We start from the raw sequence: 18,484 nt of genomic DNA on the forward strand, positions 1-18,484 counted from the left end.
GAGACTGTTCAAAGAGGCAGTAAAACATTTGTCTCCATGCATCTTTTACTCCAAAAATTCCAGTGGAATACAGCAGACCTCCCTCATACTTTGTCCAAAATAACTCACAAGTATCCAAAGTACCCTCCATTGAAACTTCAGAAAAACAAAAGTGTGGAAAGGCGGGGGAGTGGAGGGGGGAAGAGGTGGAAAGAAACCAATTAAGCCGGTCAGGTCAGTTTAAAGTATAGGCTACCAGCAGCAAATTAAGTAAACTGAGGAAAAGAAGAAAAGGACATCGTTAGCTCTGAGCCAAGAGTGGGCTCCCTGGGTTGACACAGTTGGGAACCCTTATCCACAGGTTCTCATTCTGGCTCTGGGAGAAGAGTGGGGGTTACCACCTGCTCCTGCAAACCCTGCCATTTTGCACTTTGAAACCCCCCCCCTCCTTCTTTCTCTCCACTCCCCCAGGACCAAGTCCCAGCTCCAGTCTCTAAAGGTAGTCTGTTAACTCTGCTTTTGACTTTAAACCCTGTTGTGCCAAATCATCTTTAACCATCCCTAACTAATTTACAACCCTTCAGCAGCCCTTGCTGAAGCAGCACCAAACTTGAAAGATTCCTGGCAGCTTCCCATAATGCTGCCCTCACTTCAAACCTCTCACAAGGGGACTGAAGTGTCTCCTTTCCCTGGAAGGCATTCAGTCCCCATGGGCAGGGACCTTCTTCCACTACCCATATACCAAGGAGGGTGGGCTCCTCAGCCACCCCCCATCCCTCTGGGTCCCCTAATACTTCCTCCATTTCCTTTTTAATCTCATCCCAGGGTGACCCCTGTACCTGGTATGGGCCCTGGTTCTTCCTTATCCATTTATCCAAAAAATCCTTTACCCTGGCTTGCCAGAACCCGCAACTACCATCACAAGAGATTTCGCGATACCCCCTCCAAGCAGCTGCGTGGACTGTTGGGGAGGGGGACTTACAGGCTGCCACTCATCTATCCGATACGATGCATCTGAGTCATCGGCACCAAGATGTTAGGGGGCTTATTCCTTCACCTGCTTACTTCCCTGGTCCTTCTCGCATGAACAGAGAGCAACAATACCTGAAGTCCAAAGGTGCAAACAATTTGATGTTTATTGGGGTGAACTTCCAGCAAGCATGATTCCAGTTTCCTTCCTTAGTATCCCCCTTCCCAGCTCTGACACCACAGAGCCTTACACCTGTGTCCCTGTTCCCATTCCTGCCCTTAGCCAAACACTATTGCAATTTCCCCAGCCCCATTCCCTGTTCCCATTTCCCCCTTTAGCAAAACATGATTCCAATTTCCCCACCCCCATTCCATTTCCATTTCACACCCCGCCCCCACACACCTCCTGATTGACTGCAGACTATATAGTAAAACTTGAGTTCTGCTTAGCTATACCTTAACCAATCATTTTCCTGAAATTTAACTAACCAATCCGAACATACTGTAACATACTATGGACTATTTAACCAATTATATCCCACCACCTTAATTAGTTTACACCCAGCAAAATTAATTATACAGCAGACAGAAAATCACAGAACCAGACAGAGATTATACAAACAACGGGGAAATGGGGACTACAATGATAGAACAAATGCAGAAGTGAGGATTTCACATCCCAGCTATTGATAAGTGAGTTCTTGCCAGACAGGATGCTATCAAACTAAGTTTCCTTTTACATCTTCCAGGCACTTCCCTTTCTCTGGAGGCGATAGGCACTATCAGGACAGGATTGTATCCGAACAGCCCAATAGCACCTGATTTCAATGTGACTAGGTTGGAATGTGAGGAGGTGACCGGTCGCTTCCCAGCTTAGGGCTGCCGCTGCTGCTTAGCCAGAGGCCTTAGCCTAAGCACAGGGCCTCAGACTGTCACAGTGAAAGAAGGCCCTTACACCAGCAGACAGTGATTTTGATTCTTTCTTTTATACCTCTAACTAGCCAAGTGATAAGAATACACCTAAATTCTTAAATTCTAGGCCTTTACAATTCTGAATTTGTCCTCTGTACGTAACACCACACAAGCACAATACCTTGTAGACACAGGTTAGGACAGTGAGTTGGGATACACTGAACTGGTCAGGCCAGCAGACACACACTCCCAGACACCAGTGCGTCCCTTGCCCTCCTCCACTGGGGTGCTGTTAGAGTTACAATCCCGTCTACCAACAAATCCCACCCTCAGCCCCCTGCTAAACTGACCCAACTCCCACAACAGCAAAGTTTTAGTACATTTGTCCTTTGAGCTTGGAAAAGAGACGGCTAAGGGTCCATTTTGATCAATTTCATGGTCATAGAATTTTTAAAATAATAAATTTCATGATTGCAGCTATTTAAATCTGAAATTTCACGGTGTTGTAACGGTAGGGTCCTGACCCAAAAAGGAGCTGTGGGAGGGTCACAAGGCTAATGTAGGGGGGCTTGCGGTCCTGCTCCCCTGACTTCTGTGCTGCTCCTGGCAGCGGTTCTGCCTTCAGGGCTGGGCAGCTGGAGAGCGGCAGCTGCTGGCTGGGAGCCCAGCTCTGAAGGCAGAGCCACTGCCCCCAGCAGCGCAGAAGTGCAGATGGCCGGGTCTGGCATGGCCACCCCTACTTCTGCGCTGCTGCCTGCAGAGCTGGGCCCTCCGTCAGCAGTCGCCGCTCCCCAGCCGCCCTGCTCTGAGGGAAGCAGCAGTGCAGAAGTAAGGATGGCATGGCATGGCATCACCAGCCTTGCTTCTGTGCTGCTGGGGCGGCGCTGCCTTCACATCTGGGCACGCGGCAATATCATACCATGCCACTCCCCTAAAGTAGCCTTCTGAGCCCCTCACAATGCCCAGTCGGAGCAATGCTGGTCTCCCCTGTGACATCTGTCAAGCATAGGATAACAGCGCACACACAACCAGATTTCACCAGGGGAGCCCAGATTTCATGGTCTCTGACACGTTTTTCATGGCCCTGAATATGTGTAAGGCAGGGATAGGTGGGGAGAGTGAATGAGGAAAAGTAATGGCTGGCTGCTTTTCTTGAGCTGGGGCAAAGAGTAAGCAGCATAACTGACAAAGTTTGGTGTGTAAAAGGAACAGAGAACAAGCCAGACAGGTGAACAGCAGACGGGATAGTGTCACTAATAGATGGGTGCAGATTATGTTTGGTAAATACAGAATCTGCACCCATCTATTGGTGACACTATCCCACCTGCTGGAAAGCGAAAGGACAAGACATTCATTCTGAGGCAAAGGCTCTTTTACTGGTAGTCTAACACGCCTACAGCAAAGGGAGATTTGGAAGATTCATGGCACAGCTCAGAGATGACAGTGCTAAGGCACTCATCCACCTAGCACTGGGGAAGGAAGGCCACAAACACTGGGAGGAGACCTCTGTATATCTGGCCATGGCAAGGCCAATGCCACATAACGAAAGCTCAAGCTACCAGTGTTGAACCAGGACACTTTATAGAGAGATGAAGATCCAGTGGTCAGCGCAGGGGATTGGACGTGAGGACCAGTGAGCTCTGCTACTGACTAGCTAGGTAACCCATGGACAAGCCGCCATCTCAGAGCTTACAGTGATTAATGTTTGTTGTAAGTGAGTCTCTAGAGGCTGGTGAAGTGACGACAGACCAGATTCTTTCTACTTTGAAACATTAGACCATAAACCATTTAACTACTTAGCGATGTGGATCATTCCCCTTCAGTGTATCAGATACCACAAGTAGATGAAGTATACATCTCTGAATCCTTTCAGCTCTCTAGAGCTGGATGGCCTTATGCTACATCTTCCCTTGCATGCACAGGGGATGTGAGGTGTGTGATGTACCGGTAGTAGGAGGTGAAGGTCTGAGGCTTTGAGGACATTTCTCTTAAATATCCCCTAGGGTAAAGAAAGGACATACAGCATGGGTTCAGATCACTGTAAATGGGTATGTACTGTCCCTCAAGAAGGACGGTAAATTCCCCCACACAGGAACTGTCAGCAGGATCAGCCCAAGCTAGTCAGAAGCTCTGGTTCACATGAAAACTGGGGAACTCAGTCTTGTAAAGTAGGTTGTTAGCTGGGAATACACCAAAACCCACAGATCTAACATGAGATGAAGGTGCACTTAAAGGAAACCATTCTCATGAGCATTTGACTGTCCTAAATGAAATGAAGGGGGCAAGAAGAGGGCGAAAAAGCAGGCTAGGGAGAGGGGTGTTAACCATCAAGGACAGACCGACCATCTGAGCAGACTGCAAGAAGCTGCTGGTTTTTAAGTAGGAGGAAAAAAGCGGGATTGTTGGAATGCATTTTCTTCACCCAAACGCAGAAGGCAAAAGGTGCCTGCAGCTCCCACAGTGCCCAGTATTTGCAGCGGTCAGGACGCACGCAGGTTGTTCTGCTGCGGACACCTCCATGTAAAAACAAGTATAATTCTTACACTCTGGATTCAGGGACAGGGTATTTCTGAAACTATCAACAAATGAGGAATCAGTTCAGATGTGATGTTTGTGTTCGTTAAGGAGGGGATGAAGCAGAAATTAACAGTTTGTAAATAAACTCAAATTTTGACAAGCCTCAAATGCCATTAAGTTTGAAAAGAATGAAAAAAGAGTCCAGCAAGAAAATAAACAAGTCACCAATAATTTTTATTGATAAATAACATTTTACTTAATCTGAATTTTCATCCCAACATTCTAACGCTACACTAGTGAACAAAGTGCAAGTTCTCTGAAAGTCAATTCAAAGAAAACAGAAACTTCTGTTAAATACAAGCATCAGATTTTTCAAACTTACTGCATTCATATATTCAAGATCATGTAAACAGCTAAATTTCTCTTTAAAAGCCTGCTACAGTTTTTATTGCTAAAGAATCTGAATTAGTTGCTATAGTGTCAGAAGCAGTGATTAATTAACCTTTGAAAGCTCCACAAAATATTGAGACATAAAGTCATGAATCCATATATCAGTATCTGGTAGTGCGGTGTCCACTAAGTAGGTCACTATTTTTCGATCCCAAGATCTTGTGCTTTCATTAACTGCTTGTATCAGTGCCACTAGGGGTTTCTTCTCTACATGGTTTCGAAACACTATTGATGCTTCTTCTGACCACTGTTTGCATTTCACTCCTAGGAAAAATATAAAGCAAATAAGGCCATTTAAAGAAAAGACTGATTTAAGTGACAAACTCCCAAAACCAACGAAAGCTTATGCTCAAATACATTTGTTAGTCTCTAACGTGCCAGAAGTACTCCTGTTCTTTTTCCCCAAAATCAAGATTCTTAGTAATTCTACACTTGAAGTGGAAGACACTCAAAGTAGTGCTATTAAAGAAAGTGAAGCTAACAAAGTTCTCTAAAAACGTTTCAATCCTTACTCTTGTTTCAATGGCTGTTTAGCCTCCCATGTAAGGATCATCAACTGTGTCACATTGTGGAAAAAAATGGTTACTAACCTTTCTGTAACTGCTCTTTGAGATGTGTTGCACACGTCCGTTCCAATGTAGGTGTGTGCGTGCCCCGAGAACAGTTGCTGGATTTTTTTTTCCCCCCTTAGTGATGTCTGTCAGGTTGGCTCCAGCGCCCCCCGATGTTGGATGCTCACAGTGCCGGTATAAGGGGCCACGCCAAGCCCACCGACAACTCCAACAGAGTGGGCAGTGGGCAGGACTCAGAAGGGACGTGTGCAACACATCTCGAAGAACAAGTTACAGAAAGGTTAGTAACTGTTTTTGCTTCTAGTGCTTGCACACGTCCATTCCAACGTAGGTGACTCACAAGCAGTTCCACAGGAAGTGGGCTCAGAGTTCAAGACTGCGTGGATGAAGCTGGCATCGTCTTGGCCCTGTTGAGTAATGGCATAGAGCACGGAGAACGTGTGCACCAAGGACCAGGTTGCTGCCCTGCAGATATCTTGAATTGGGGCTTGATTTAGGAAAGCAGCCGAAGAGGGCTGAGATCTTGTGGAGTGAGCAGTCAGGTTAGGTGAAAGAGGGACTCCCGTGAGTTTGTAACATGCCTGGATACATGAGGTAATTCAAGACAAAATCCTCCGGGAGGAGATGGGGAGCCCCTTCACTCTCTCAGCTATTGCTATGAACAGCAGAGTCGATCTGCGGAATGGTTTGGTCCTTTGAATATAAGGCTCCACGGCCCGTCTGACATCCAAGGAGTGTAGGTGCTGTTCTTATCTATATGCTTAGGGTAGAATACTGGTAGAAAAATTGCTTGATTGCAGTGGAATTGAGAGACCACTTTCGGGAGGAAATTTGGATGTGGGCACAGCTGTACCTTATCTTATTTGAAGAAGATTGTATACGGAGATTCCAATGTGAGGGCTCAGATCTCCGAAACCCTCCTGGCTGAAGTCACGGCCACTAAAACTGTCACTTTCCAGGAGAGATGCAACAGTCAGCATGTTGCCAGTGGCTCAACGGGCAGGTCCCTCAGCTTTGACAGGATGAGGTTTAGGTCTCAAGAAGGTATTGGGTCCTTCAGCTGAGGGAAACACCTCTCCAGGCCTTTGAGAAAACAGACGACCATTCTGTGTGAAAAGCCTGATCTGTTGTCGACCTTAGGATGGAAGGCTGAAATGGCTGCCAGGTGGACCTTGACGGAAGAAAGGGCCAGACCTTGTTGTTTCAAGAGCAGAAGGCAGTTTAAAATAAGCTGCAGTGAGGACTGTGTAGGGGGAGCCAGGTGGAGAATCGTTTCCACTTTGCCAGGAAAGCTGCTCTGGTGCAGGGTTTTCTGCTGCCTAGTAGGATTCTACGAACCTGCTCCAAACAAGCTTGCTCTTCAGGATTCAGCCATGAAGAATCTAGGCTGTCAGATGAAGAGAGATGAGGTTTGGGTGGAGCAGCTGACTGTGGGATCCTGGGTGATCAGGTATGGATACAATGGGAGCCAGATTGGAGGCTCTACTGAAAGGCATAAGAGGGTGGTGAACCAGTGCTGTCTCGATCATGTTGGGGCTACAAGGATGACATGTGCTCAGTCCTACTTAATCTTTGACAAGTGGAATGGGGAGGGGGGGAGGGAGGTGTAATACAGGAAGGCGTCTGTAAGGGACTCTGGGCTGTGGTCCTACAAGGAGCAAAACTGATGGCATTTCCTGTTGGTATGGGTAGAGAACAGGTCTATAAGGAGAGTCCCACACTTCTGGAAGACGTCTTTTGCAATGTCCAGTTGAAGGGACCACTCATGGTGAATGGAGACGGACCTGCTGAGGTGATCCACAAATTGGTTCTGCGTACCCAGCAGGTAAGATGCTTCTCGGTAGATTGAGTGTGTAATGCAGAACTCCCACTGTCAGATTGCCTCCTGGTATTGGGGGAGCAGGGGAGGAGAGAGAGAGAATGCTCTCCGCTCTGCCTGTTGATGTGGTATATAGTGATTGTATTGGCTGTGAGACCTGAAACTGCCTTGTCTGCAATGTTGGTTAAGAATGTCTGGTAGACCAAGGGGATTGCCCAGAGTGCTCTATGATTGATATGGCGTGAGAGCTCTTCTTGAGACCACAGGCCTTGAGTCCTGAGATGCCCTAGGTGGGCTCCTCAACCCAGCACCGAGGTGTCGGAGACCAGATATACAGATGGTTGGGGCCTCAAAAAAGGTACTCCTACACTGGTTCAGCCACCAAGTCAGTGGGTCAAGAACTTCAGATGGAATGGTAAGTACCATGTCCACATGATGTCATGAGGGTGACTACGCCATGGCCAGCCAGGCCCGGAGAGGTCAGAAATGTATCCTTATGTGTTGTACCACATATGTGCATGATGCCATGTGGCCCAAAAGGCTCAAGCATATCCGGACTATGGTTATCGGAAGTACCTGGAGAGAGCTTATCAGGGTCGAGATTGAACAGAAGCAATCCTGAGGAAGCATGGCCTTCGCCTGTATGAAGTTGAGAACCACCCTGATGAACTCTAGCCTTTGTACAGGGATAAGGGTGGATTTCAGGTTGTTTATTAACAGGCCCAATGCCCAGAAGGTCGATTGGATGAGAGGGATATCAGATTCCACGTGAGTTTTGAACCGGCCCTTGATTAGTCAGTCGTCAAGATATGGGAAGAGGAGAACTCCCTTTCTCTTGAGGAAGGCCGCGGCTACCACCATACACTTGGTGAAGACCAGTGAGGCATCCAACAGCCTGAATGGCAGAACCACAAATTATTAATGAATTGTTTCACAAATCTTAGGAACCTTCTGTGGCTTTGGAAAAGTCAGTATGTGGAAGTATGTGTCTTTTAGGTCAAAGGGAGCATGCCAATCCTCTGGATCCAATGAAGGAATGATGGAAGCCCAGGAGACCATGCATACCTTTAATCTCTTGAGATAGCATTTGAGCAGCCACATGTCTAGGATTGGTCTGAGCCCTCACACTCCCTTGGCTTCTGGGATTAGGAAGTAATGGGAATAAAACCCCTATCCCCATAGATGGTGCAGAACCTCTTCCATGACTCCCACCCAAAGGAGAGATTGGACTTCTTGTTCCAATAGTTGCTCGTGAGAAGGGTCCCTGAAGAGAGACAAGGGAGGATGGGTGGAAAGGTGCAGTGGACAAAAATTGGCAGGTGTAACCTAATTCTATTGTGTTTCTGAGGTAATATGTTTCCAGGCATTGAAGAAGAGGGACAGTTGGCTGGAAAACGAAGGGTAACTGGGTCCAGAATTGAGGGGATTGAAATGTCATCCTTGAGCATCTTGTCAAAACGAGTGCTTCAAGGTGCCTGCATGTCTAGGGGCAGAATGCATAGGCCCTGAGGAGGAGGTTGGGGGAGGGGGATCTAAACCCAAACCCCTTATTTTTCATCCTCCACTGCTCCTGTCTGGGAGGCTGTGTAAAATAGCATCCAGTCTGCTGAGGCCTGTAGTGTCTTCTGGATGCTGTTGTGGTATACAGACTCAGAAATTTCAGGGTTGCCTTAAGGGTCGTTAAGTCTGTGCAATTTGGCATCTGTTTGCTCTGAAAAGAACAAGGACCCTTCGAATGGGAGGTCCTGGAGGATCTGCTGCACCTCTTGGGGAAACCCTGAGGACTATACCCACGAGCTCCTGCACATGGTAACAGCAGTGACCAATGATCTGGCCGCAGAATTAGTGGAGTGTAAGGCTGCCTGCAGGTAGACCCTGCCTACTGTCTTCCCTTCAACAAATGAAGAGAACTCCTATTGGCATCTTGGGGAAGCATGTCCTTAAATTTTTGGATCACCTCCCACATATTAAAATCATAGTGACCTAGCAAAGCTTGCTGGTTTGCTATACAAAGCTATAGCCCACTCGTCGAATAGGCTTTCCTGCCAAACAAGTCCAGCTCTTTGGGGTCGTTTGCCTTGGGCGCTTGACCCTGATAGTCCCGGTCATTGGTGGCTGCCACCACTAGGGATCCTGAAAGAGAATGAGAGAACAGAAATTCATACCCTTTAGCTGGCACAAGTATTTTCAGTGTGTGTGTTTAGCCGTAGGTGGAGAGAAGCGGGGGTCTGTCAAAGCGCCTTAACTGAATCCATGATTGCCTTGTTAAGAGGTAGAGCCACTCTTGAGGGACTGGTCCCCTGACAAGATATCTAATAGGCCATGTGTCACCTCTTGACCACCTTGGCTTGAATACCAAGTTCAAGGCCATCCGCTTTAAAAAGTCCTGGTGAGCACTGTGGTCATCTTGGGGTAGTGATGCACCAGTAGCCACCAGCGCCTCATCTGGGGAAGAGGAGGAGGCTAAAGCTGGTTGAGGGGCCTCTGCCCCTTCCTGTGTCTTGAACGAGACCTGTGGAACCTGCTCTTGAGGTTCGGCACTACAGTCTGGGTCTGGTGTCTCTTAGTGTGGTACCAGAGACATCCTACTTTCCGAGGCCACAGAGTACAAATGCCTTGAGACAGTGCCCTGGCCCAGAGGAAATCCCCACAGGTTCCAGAAAGGCCATTGCATGGGTGTTGGTCCCCATGGTCCCATAGGCCAGCGGTTCTCAACCGGGGGGCTGTGAGCCTTTTCAGGGGGTTGGTGGGGTCCCCCAGCTGAAGCTTGGAGCCCCAATGCCCCCTCCAGGCAACAGCCAGAGAGCTAAAGCCAGCAGCTGGGAGCTGCGAGCCCTGGTGCCACGGCAGGGCAGCAGCCAGGAGCTGCGGGGCTGCAACCCTGAGCCCTGTACTAAATCCCTGAGCCCCGGTGCTGCTGTGGGGCTGAAGCCTCAAGCCTTGGTGCTGCTGTGGGGCTGAAGCCTCAAGCTGAAGCTGGGATCTGTGGCAGAGCCCACCTGCCCCCACAGGGCTAAAACTGGGAGCTAGGGCTGAATCTATGAGACCCAGTGACAGTGCTGAAGCTAGCCAACCCTCTCGGTACTAATGACTGGTGCCGTGGAGAAGTCAGGGGCTATTAGAGGGGGTTTTCCCCACAGAGTGGTCACGGTGCCATGTGAAAGCTGGGGGATGGCTCTCTGCTGCTCATCGGAACTGGCAGTGCCAAGTCCTGGATCTCCGGAGACCCTGGCACAGGCAATGTGAGCAAGTCTCTAGCAGCTGCAAATGCCTCCAGGACTGACAGTACCATGAACTGCTCAGTACAAGGCCTGCTGGAGGATGGTACTTCCCATGTTAGCGTATGCAGAGCTGGCATGGGTGCTGGGGAGAGAGTGCGAGACCCGCATCGGGCCGCTCTCTCTCAGTCCTCTTGCCTGCTTCCTTTTGGCACCAGGGAACGACTTCTCCTGGTGCTTACGGTGCCTCTTAGGCACTGGAAGGAGGACCTGTGCTGGGATTCTCGACTGGCAGGAGGCACGCTCCATACTGAAGCTGAGGTGCTTGGTGCCAAGTCCGAGCGTGGTGCCGATGCTGGTCTCAGGGCTGCCTCCATGAGAAGGCCTCAATCTCACTGTCTAGTCTTTTGGGGTGCGGGGTTTTAAGTCCCTAATGATGTGGCAACGGTCCTTCCTGTGAGCCTCCCCTAAGCATTTAACCCAGGTCTAGTGCGGGTCGCTCAATGGCATCAATCTGCTGCAGGAAGTGCAGGGCTTGAAGCCTGGTGACCAAGGCATGCCCCAGCACTGGGCAGTGGACAAGCCTTGCCAACTAAATGTGGAGGCATCCAAAACACATTAACTACTATTGCTACTATCAAACTACAAGAACTATATACACAAAAAAACAGAAAGAAACCACGAGGTAAGATTGCCTGAGCAACGAGGTAAGTTCCAGCAGCCATCACTGGCAGTAAGGAGGAACTGAAGGGACGCAGGCTCGGTGGGGCCCCTTATACCAGTGCTATGACTGAGCTGCACCTGGAAGTGCTGGAGCCAACCCAATGGATACCACTAAAGGAAAAAAATCCAGCAACTGTACTTGGGATGCGTACACACCTGCATTGGAATGGACATGTGCAAGCACTTGAAAAAGAACTTGGTAGCACGCAGAAAGGGGGTCTAAAAAAAGTATACATTATTTTCAGCTGTGATCATCCACATTTCTGGAAGAGAAAGGCAAGTGCACTGACTCTGAATAACTGCCAGCAGTGGTCTGGATAATGTGATTATTGAACATTTTACACATAACTAAGAACATTTGTAGTACGGCACTTTAAAGAGGGACAGGTACTTTGCTCACTGGCCCCTTTTTCAGGATTCATTGACCCTCCGGCTTGGGGAAGTGACATATCTTATAGCAGCCTTGTATTTTAGTAATTTCAAAATTGTAAAAATATTCTGAATAAAAGTTTATTTCCACCCCTAAAACCACACCATCTAATAAGATGTCTGCCACTTGTCTGAACCCCAAGGTGGCTCCATAGTGCAGAGGAGATGAGCAGTAGTATTCAGCAATGATGCATTCAGTGGCATTCAGCACAATGCAGCTAGCTTTCAAGTGATGAGAAGATGGGGAAGAAGCTATCCTAAAAGTGTTAGTATAGACTGGTTACCTGCTGACTGTCCCTAACCTCTTGCACAGTCGTTGATGAATTCAGCACATTACCTCACTATTCGCTAACTTTTTTATGAAATCTCTGCAGGTCACCAGGGCTACACTTCGTGGCCCATGAAGCCTAGTATGATGTTCCTCGTACTCAGTAAGTTTGGAGACCTCTAACTACCTAGGCTCATCTCAGCTTGCATTTTGCAAGTTTGTAGCCTAACAGTGACTTCAAAATTTAAATGAGCTACTCTTACTAGAAGTTTGTCGTGACTGACCTGTAAGTCTAAAATAATTCCTAGACCATGCCATGACCTGGGCCTGCTGAGGGTTGCAAAGATCAAGATCCACACGCTTTTTGAGGGGAAACCACTGCATGGATGTGGCCCCTCACCCCAACCTAGGCAGCTGCCCAGCAAAAAGGGCTACTGTGAGCTCCCTCCAGGACAACAGTTGTCTCCCTGCAGCTGAGATGAGGGACAACCAGTACAATCTCTGGTTGTAAGGAAAGCCAGTTCAGCATTGATCAAAGAGAGCCAGTAAGAAGAGGCTTGCTGCACCGCCAGTATTAACAGCCATAATCTCCCCTCTCTGAGGGACAGGAAGAGCGACATGGAGGACAAAGGACAAGGAACCCATCTCCCACTCTTGTAGCGACTGCCCTATTCCACTGACAGAAGACACATGAAAGGTTTGGGGTAGAAAACAGTAGAAAACAAGTACAGAGGAGAGTAATGGTGCATGGAAACAAGAGGGTAATGTGGGATGCAAAAGAGACAGTATTGCATGAGAGAGCACAATGGAGAAAAGAGCAACTGTTGAAGAATGGGAGGAAAGGAAATACTGACCTAGATAGTCAGATTCTGCTTTGGCCGCACAGTGCAGGCATAACTATCTACTTAGTAAATTCCTCAATGCCAGAAGACTCCTTGGATAGCGTAGGGACATGCTCAACTGGATCATATACAACCCCAACACAGGGGGATGGCCAGAGTGCGACTGCACTCCAACGGTAACCCTATGGGCACCTCAGCCCCTTGGCAACATAGCCAGCTGGAGTAGTTTAGAGCAGTCTCAAAGTCACCCTAAGCTACATGAGAGAACAGACCAGTGGAGAACCAGCTCTACGACTGGACACCCACAAACTGTGCCTTTGTGCCTGATTGCACCCAATACATACTAGGCACAGCTGAAAGTCTGGGCTACTACTTTTCAAATGAAGTGGAGAAGAAAGAAGCAACTGTAATGAAGCAAATAGTGAGAAAATGGTGAGGGTTTCTTCTTCCATTTCCAACTCATTCTGTAAGATGGAAAGGAAAAAGCAACACATTCACTCTTAGGCAAGCAAATGTTTATTTCCACTCATGCATTAGTTGTGCTTCCCTGAAGAAGTTCTGCACTTCTAAACTGGTGGAGAAGAATGGGTTGGATAGTTACTGAGAAAATAGCAATATTACTGAATACTCTACATGCCAGAGATCAGCAACCAGAGAAAGAGAGAGAAAATTATAATTCACCTAAATAAACTCCATTTAGGCAGGGCACAAAAAAAAAAAAAAAAAAAAAAAAAAAAAAAAAGATTGTTGGCCCTCCACAAATCCAAAAATCTGCCCTTCTCCCCTGCTCAGATTTTAAAAAGATGTTTATGAGAGTATAATGGACAATGAGAGCACAAGCTTTGCAGTTAATAGAAACTATATAAACATGGCCTTCTCGCTACATCAAAGGACCTGAAAACAAATTTTATTTCCCTTCTTCCACTCTCCCTTCTAGAAGTCACTTACAGGACTACTATTTCATCTGCCCCACATTTCATATTGCTTGGAATGTGGCTGCTGAGAAAGTTAAATTAAGATGCCTTTCAGTTTCCATAACATGTGGTTAATACAAATTCTCTCTCATTAGAGATTAATTTTTTTTTAAAACAGTAGTAATAAAACTGAATTACTAATCTCTCTTGTACAAAGACGAAGGGTGGAATAAAAAACAATGAAAACAATTCTAATCTATTCATTATTTTGTAAATTTGCAAAATGCTTACTATAAAATTTAAGTGTACACTATGCCACTATCCTCATAGCTTTATACGCCAAATATTCTTACCCACTTGATGCCCCTCTATTGTTTAGAAAATTTTATCCAACAAAATTACAAATACTTGTGACCTACCTGCAAGCTGAGCGGTTATAGCTTGAAATGGTAGTTTTTTGAACATGTCCATTAGAGGCTGTACTTTTCTGATGCTGACAAGCTCATGTTTACCATAGTCCAACTCATATACTGATACCAACCCATTTGTCAGAATTCCTTTTATTAACACCCTGTGCCACCTAAATGGTATTTAAAAAAAAGGGTGAAAAAAGAAAACAAAGGGTAGATTTAAAGTATGATTCACACAAACTGAATGCAATCAGAAAATGCTTTAACTAGAAGAATGGAAAACAATAGAACTGAATAAAAAACTCTGAACGTTTTTGTTTCAGACTGACAAAAAATTGAAATAAGAATTCAAGAGCAGGTGGGTGAGGTAAAAACAGTTCTCTCAAAGAACAATAATTACGAAAGGTAGGTGTGTTGCTCATGTCCATTCCATTCGTGGACGGTGGAGATTTTTGCCTTAGCAGTGTCCAAAGGGTTGGCTGTAGCACTCTCGAATGCTACTCCCACGTGTCGGTATATTAGGCACCACCAGCCCTACACCCTCTCAGTTCCTTCTTGCCTGCAACTCTGACAGAGGGGCAGGAGGGTGAGTAATGGAATGGACATGAGTACCAAAGGTAGGTAACCGTTTTTTCTTCTTTGTACGCTTGCTCATGTTGATTCTATTCTAGGTGACTCACAAGCAGTCTCTCTGGTGGCAGGGTCGGGGTTCAGAGTCATGTGGCTTGCAGCACTGCTCTGTCAAAGCCAGCATCATCTCGGGCTTGCTGGGTGAGCGCATAATGAGATGCAAACATGTGGACAGACGACCAGGTAACGGCCTGGAGATATCCTGAATCAGCACCTGGCCCAGGAAGGCTGCCGACGAAGCCTGCGCCCTAGTTGAGTGGGTAGTCACGGTCATTGGTGGAGGCATCTTTGCCAGGTCATAGAAGTAATGGATGCAGGCTGTGATCCAGGACGAAATCATATGTGCAGACACTGGGCGACCTCTCATCCTGTCTGCCACCGCAACAAATGTGTTGACTTAGGAAACGGCTTGGTCCTGTCGATGTAGAAAGCAAGCGCCCTTTGACGTCCAGGGCATGCAATCTGCACTCCTCTTCCTATTTATGAGGCTTCAGAAAGAAGACAGGTAAATATATGTCTTGGCCAGTATGAGTGGTAGCCGTGTTAGTCTGTATCAGCAAAAAGACGAGGAGTCCTTGTGGTACCTTAGAGACTAAGAAATTTATTTGGGCATAAGCTTTCATGGGCTCAAACCCACTTCATCAGATGCATGCAGTGGAAGATACAGCAGGAAGATTATATACATACACACACAGAACATGAAAAATGGGTGTTGCCATACCCACTATAACGAGAGTGATCAGTTAAGGTGAGCTATTATAAGCAGAAGAAAAAAACCTTTTGTAGTGATAATCAGGATGGCCCATTTCCAACAGTTGACAAGAAGGTGTGAGTAACAGTAGGGGGAAAAATAAGCATGGGAATGAAGTGAGCTGTAGCTCACGAAAGCTTATGCTCAAATAAATTGGTTAGTCTCTAAGATGCCACACGTCCTCCTTTTCTTTATACATTTTGTAAACACCCTTGGGGCAGACAAGAGACCAAAGGGCAGCACCATGAATTGGAAATGGCGCCTTCCAACCACAAAATAGAGGAATTGTCTGTGACCCTGGAAGATTGAGATATGGAAATAAGAGTCCTTCAGATCAAGGGAGGTGTACCAGTCTCCTAGATCCCGGGAGGGGATGATGGAGGCCAAGGAGACCATGCAGAACTTCAACTTTTTGAGAGGCTTATTGAAGTGCCGCAGGTCCAGAATGAGTCTTAGACCCCCTTTCACTTTCAGGATTAGGAAACAGGAGTAGAACCCTTTTCCCCTCATGTCCCAGGGGACCTCCTCCACTGTCCCCATCTGCATGAGGTTCTTAACCTCTTGAATGAGGACTAACTCATGAGGAGGGTCCCTGAGAGGGACAGGAAATGGGGGTGGGAAGAGGGGGGCTGAGAATTGAAGGGTGTAGCCCCAAGATACAAGCTCTAGCACATAACAGTCTGAGGTGACCTGCGACCAGGCTGAACGGTAGGGACGAAGATGGTTGAGGAAATGAGGTGGATACGGGGAGTCGACTGGGGCATTGCTCTCGAGCGCACCCTCAAAACAAGTGCTTCTGCCTCCCATGAGGCTTTGATGGGCCAGGTTGTGCACAGGAGCGGGAGGAGGAAGGGCAGCGATGAGACAGACTCGTGTCTATCCCTTCTCCTTGCAGGGCCCTGTCGAGGCTGCCAAGGCCTTGGCAGCGGGGGTGGCTGGAACTGCTTCCTCGTCGATTGCAGCATATGCAGACCCAGTGAGCAAAGGGCGGCCTGAGTGTCCTTCAGTCCATGCAGCCTCGTGTCAGTCTGCTCTGCAAAGACACCATTCCCATTAAAGGGAAGGTCCTGGATTGAGGTCTCCATTTCCTGAGACAGGCCAGTGGTCTGAAGCCAGGAGCTGTGCCTCATGACCACCACTGACGCGACCATGCTAGTTGCTGAATCGGCCATTTCCCACACCATTTGGAGGGAGCACCTTGCAGCTGTCGAACCCTCCTCCACCAGGGCCCCCAATTCCTGGGGCAGTGAGTCCTTGAACTTATGGAGGGAGTCCCATAAGATGAAGTTGTACCTCCCCAAGAGAGCCTGGTGGAACTGAAGGCTGGCCATCAAATAATCTTTCTCCCAAACAGATTCAGCCTCTTTGACACCCCAAAAATAAAGAGGCCAACTGGTTTGCCCATCTGTCATTCTCTTTGGCTGACAAGACGACCAGTGAGCCCATTTGAACCCCTTGGCCAGGATGAAATACTTTTTCTCAGCCATCTTGGAGTTATGGAAGAAGGTGGCCTCGAACTTAGGGAGGAATGGAAGGAAGAGTTTGCCAAAGGGCTTTTGCTACTTTTAGGACCCCATCGTGCACTGGTAGCGCAACAAGGGTGGGGGTAGAGGCCAAGAGCACACTGAACAGGGTGTCCGCCTGTTCAGTCATCTCCTCTACTTCCAAGCCCAAGTTTGTAGCCACCCTATGAAGCAGGGCCTGATGTTCTTTGAAATCATCCGGCGGGCTGGCATGGGAGGGGCCTGCCACGGCCTCATCCCAGGACAAGGATGACGACTGGATCACTGTGGGAGGCCACAAGGGATCATCGCCCATGGGGGAAGAGGGTTTCGGGGTGGGCACTTGCTCCTCTACCCTGGCCTCCGAGCGTGCCACATTCACCGAACTTGGTGCTGCTGGTTGATGCTCTGAGGCGGCGGACGCGGAATGGCCGACTGAGGCGTCAGCACCAGAGGCATGCCCCAGGCGCTCCAGTAGGGCCATTGCGCCAGCTACTGGCCTGGCTGCCATGACAGCATTGTGGAGGTCAACGCAGCCTCAGGTGCCCAATCGCACCGGTGTGGTCGCGGGGCAAAGGGCTGAATTCCCTTCCTGAACCAGGGGAAACACCTTCCAGTGACCATGGAGTGGCCATCAAAGCTTGTGTCTTATGGCTAACTGTTGCCGCGGGAGAGCGGTGCCTCAAGGAGCATTGGTTCTGGGGCCGGGGCGGGGCGGGGGGGGAGAGGGGAGGATTGGTACTGCAATAGAGACCGCTCCCACCATCTGGGAGACAGAAATCTGTGCTGAGGAGACAGCCTCCAGGAGGATGATTGGTGCCAGCAATATGGTGACCAGCGCCTTCCTCTAGGTGACCTGCATCAGGCGGGCGGAGACCATGAGCACGGTGCCAGCAATTTAGGACGCCCCACAGAAGACCGAGACCTGGGGCATGGAGACGGAGAGCGCCGTCTTGTCTCCAGAGACCGGCGTCATTTGCCCGCCCTCTGGGGGGTCTTTACTGCTGGTTTGCCCTCATGGGGAGCCTTTGCCGTGACCTGAGACACATGCGGTGCGGACGATGCTACTGGAGGCCTCTGCTCTCTGGGAGCCAGGAGAGCCTGGGAAGGCATCGGCATTGCCACCAGTCTGGGTCCCTTACTGCTCCCTGGAGTCAGTGGCGGATCCCTCGGGGAGAGGGGGCCCCATTTGGCTCCGGCACGGGCTGTCAGCCCGAACTGGGTCCTTTGCCCTTCTTGCTCGGTGCTAGGGAGTCACTCTTCTTTGACCTCTTCTGAGGCATTGGTGCCAGGGAGAGGTGCTGGGCAGAATCCGGTGCCAGGGGGTGCGCTGTGCGCCAAGGCCGAGGTGCTCAGGGCAGTGTCTGTCCGGGAAGGTTCCAATACCGTGTGTAGAGCAGCCCTCCAGAAGGAGGGCCCTCAAAACGGATGTCTCGCTCTTTCTGAGTTCTGGGATGAAAGTTCTTACAGATGTGACACTTCTTCACATGGGATTCCCCCAAGCATATGAGGCAGCTGATATGAGGGTCACTAATAGGTATAGGCCTGTTACAGTCAGAGCAGGGCTTAAAAACCAGAG

At 48.6% G+C, this 18,484-nt stretch overlaps 1 protein-coding gene across 4 annotated transcripts in view; it reads right to left on the bottom strand.

Moving 5' to 3' along the window:
• Window positions 1–4,594: 4,594 nt before the first annotated feature.
• The window catches only part of TDRD7 (tudor domain containing 7), a 102,733-nt gene continuing 88,843 nt past the window's right edge, over window positions 4,595–18,484 (bottom strand). For 3 of the 4 annotated variants that reach the window (XM_084628312.1, XM_084628311.1, XM_084628310.1), the window contains 2 exons: window positions 14,032–14,192; window positions 4,595–5,091 (listed from right to left, as the gene is read on the bottom strand). In XM_084628312.1, coding sequence (XP_084484438.1) covers window positions 4,871–5,091; window positions 14,032–14,192 — 382 coding nt within the window. In that variant the 3' untranslated portion in view covers window positions 4,595–4,870. The remainder of the gene's footprint in view (window positions 5,092–14,031; window positions 14,193–18,484) is intronic. The other variant, XM_084628313.1, reaches the window with a different exon arrangement.

Source organism: Lepidochelys olivacea, assembly GCF_965140295.1.
Source record: "Lepidochelys olivacea isolate rLepOli2 genome assembly, chromosome: 5".
Lineage (NCBI taxonomy): Eukaryota > Metazoa > Chordata > Testudines > Cheloniidae > Lepidochelys > Lepidochelys olivacea.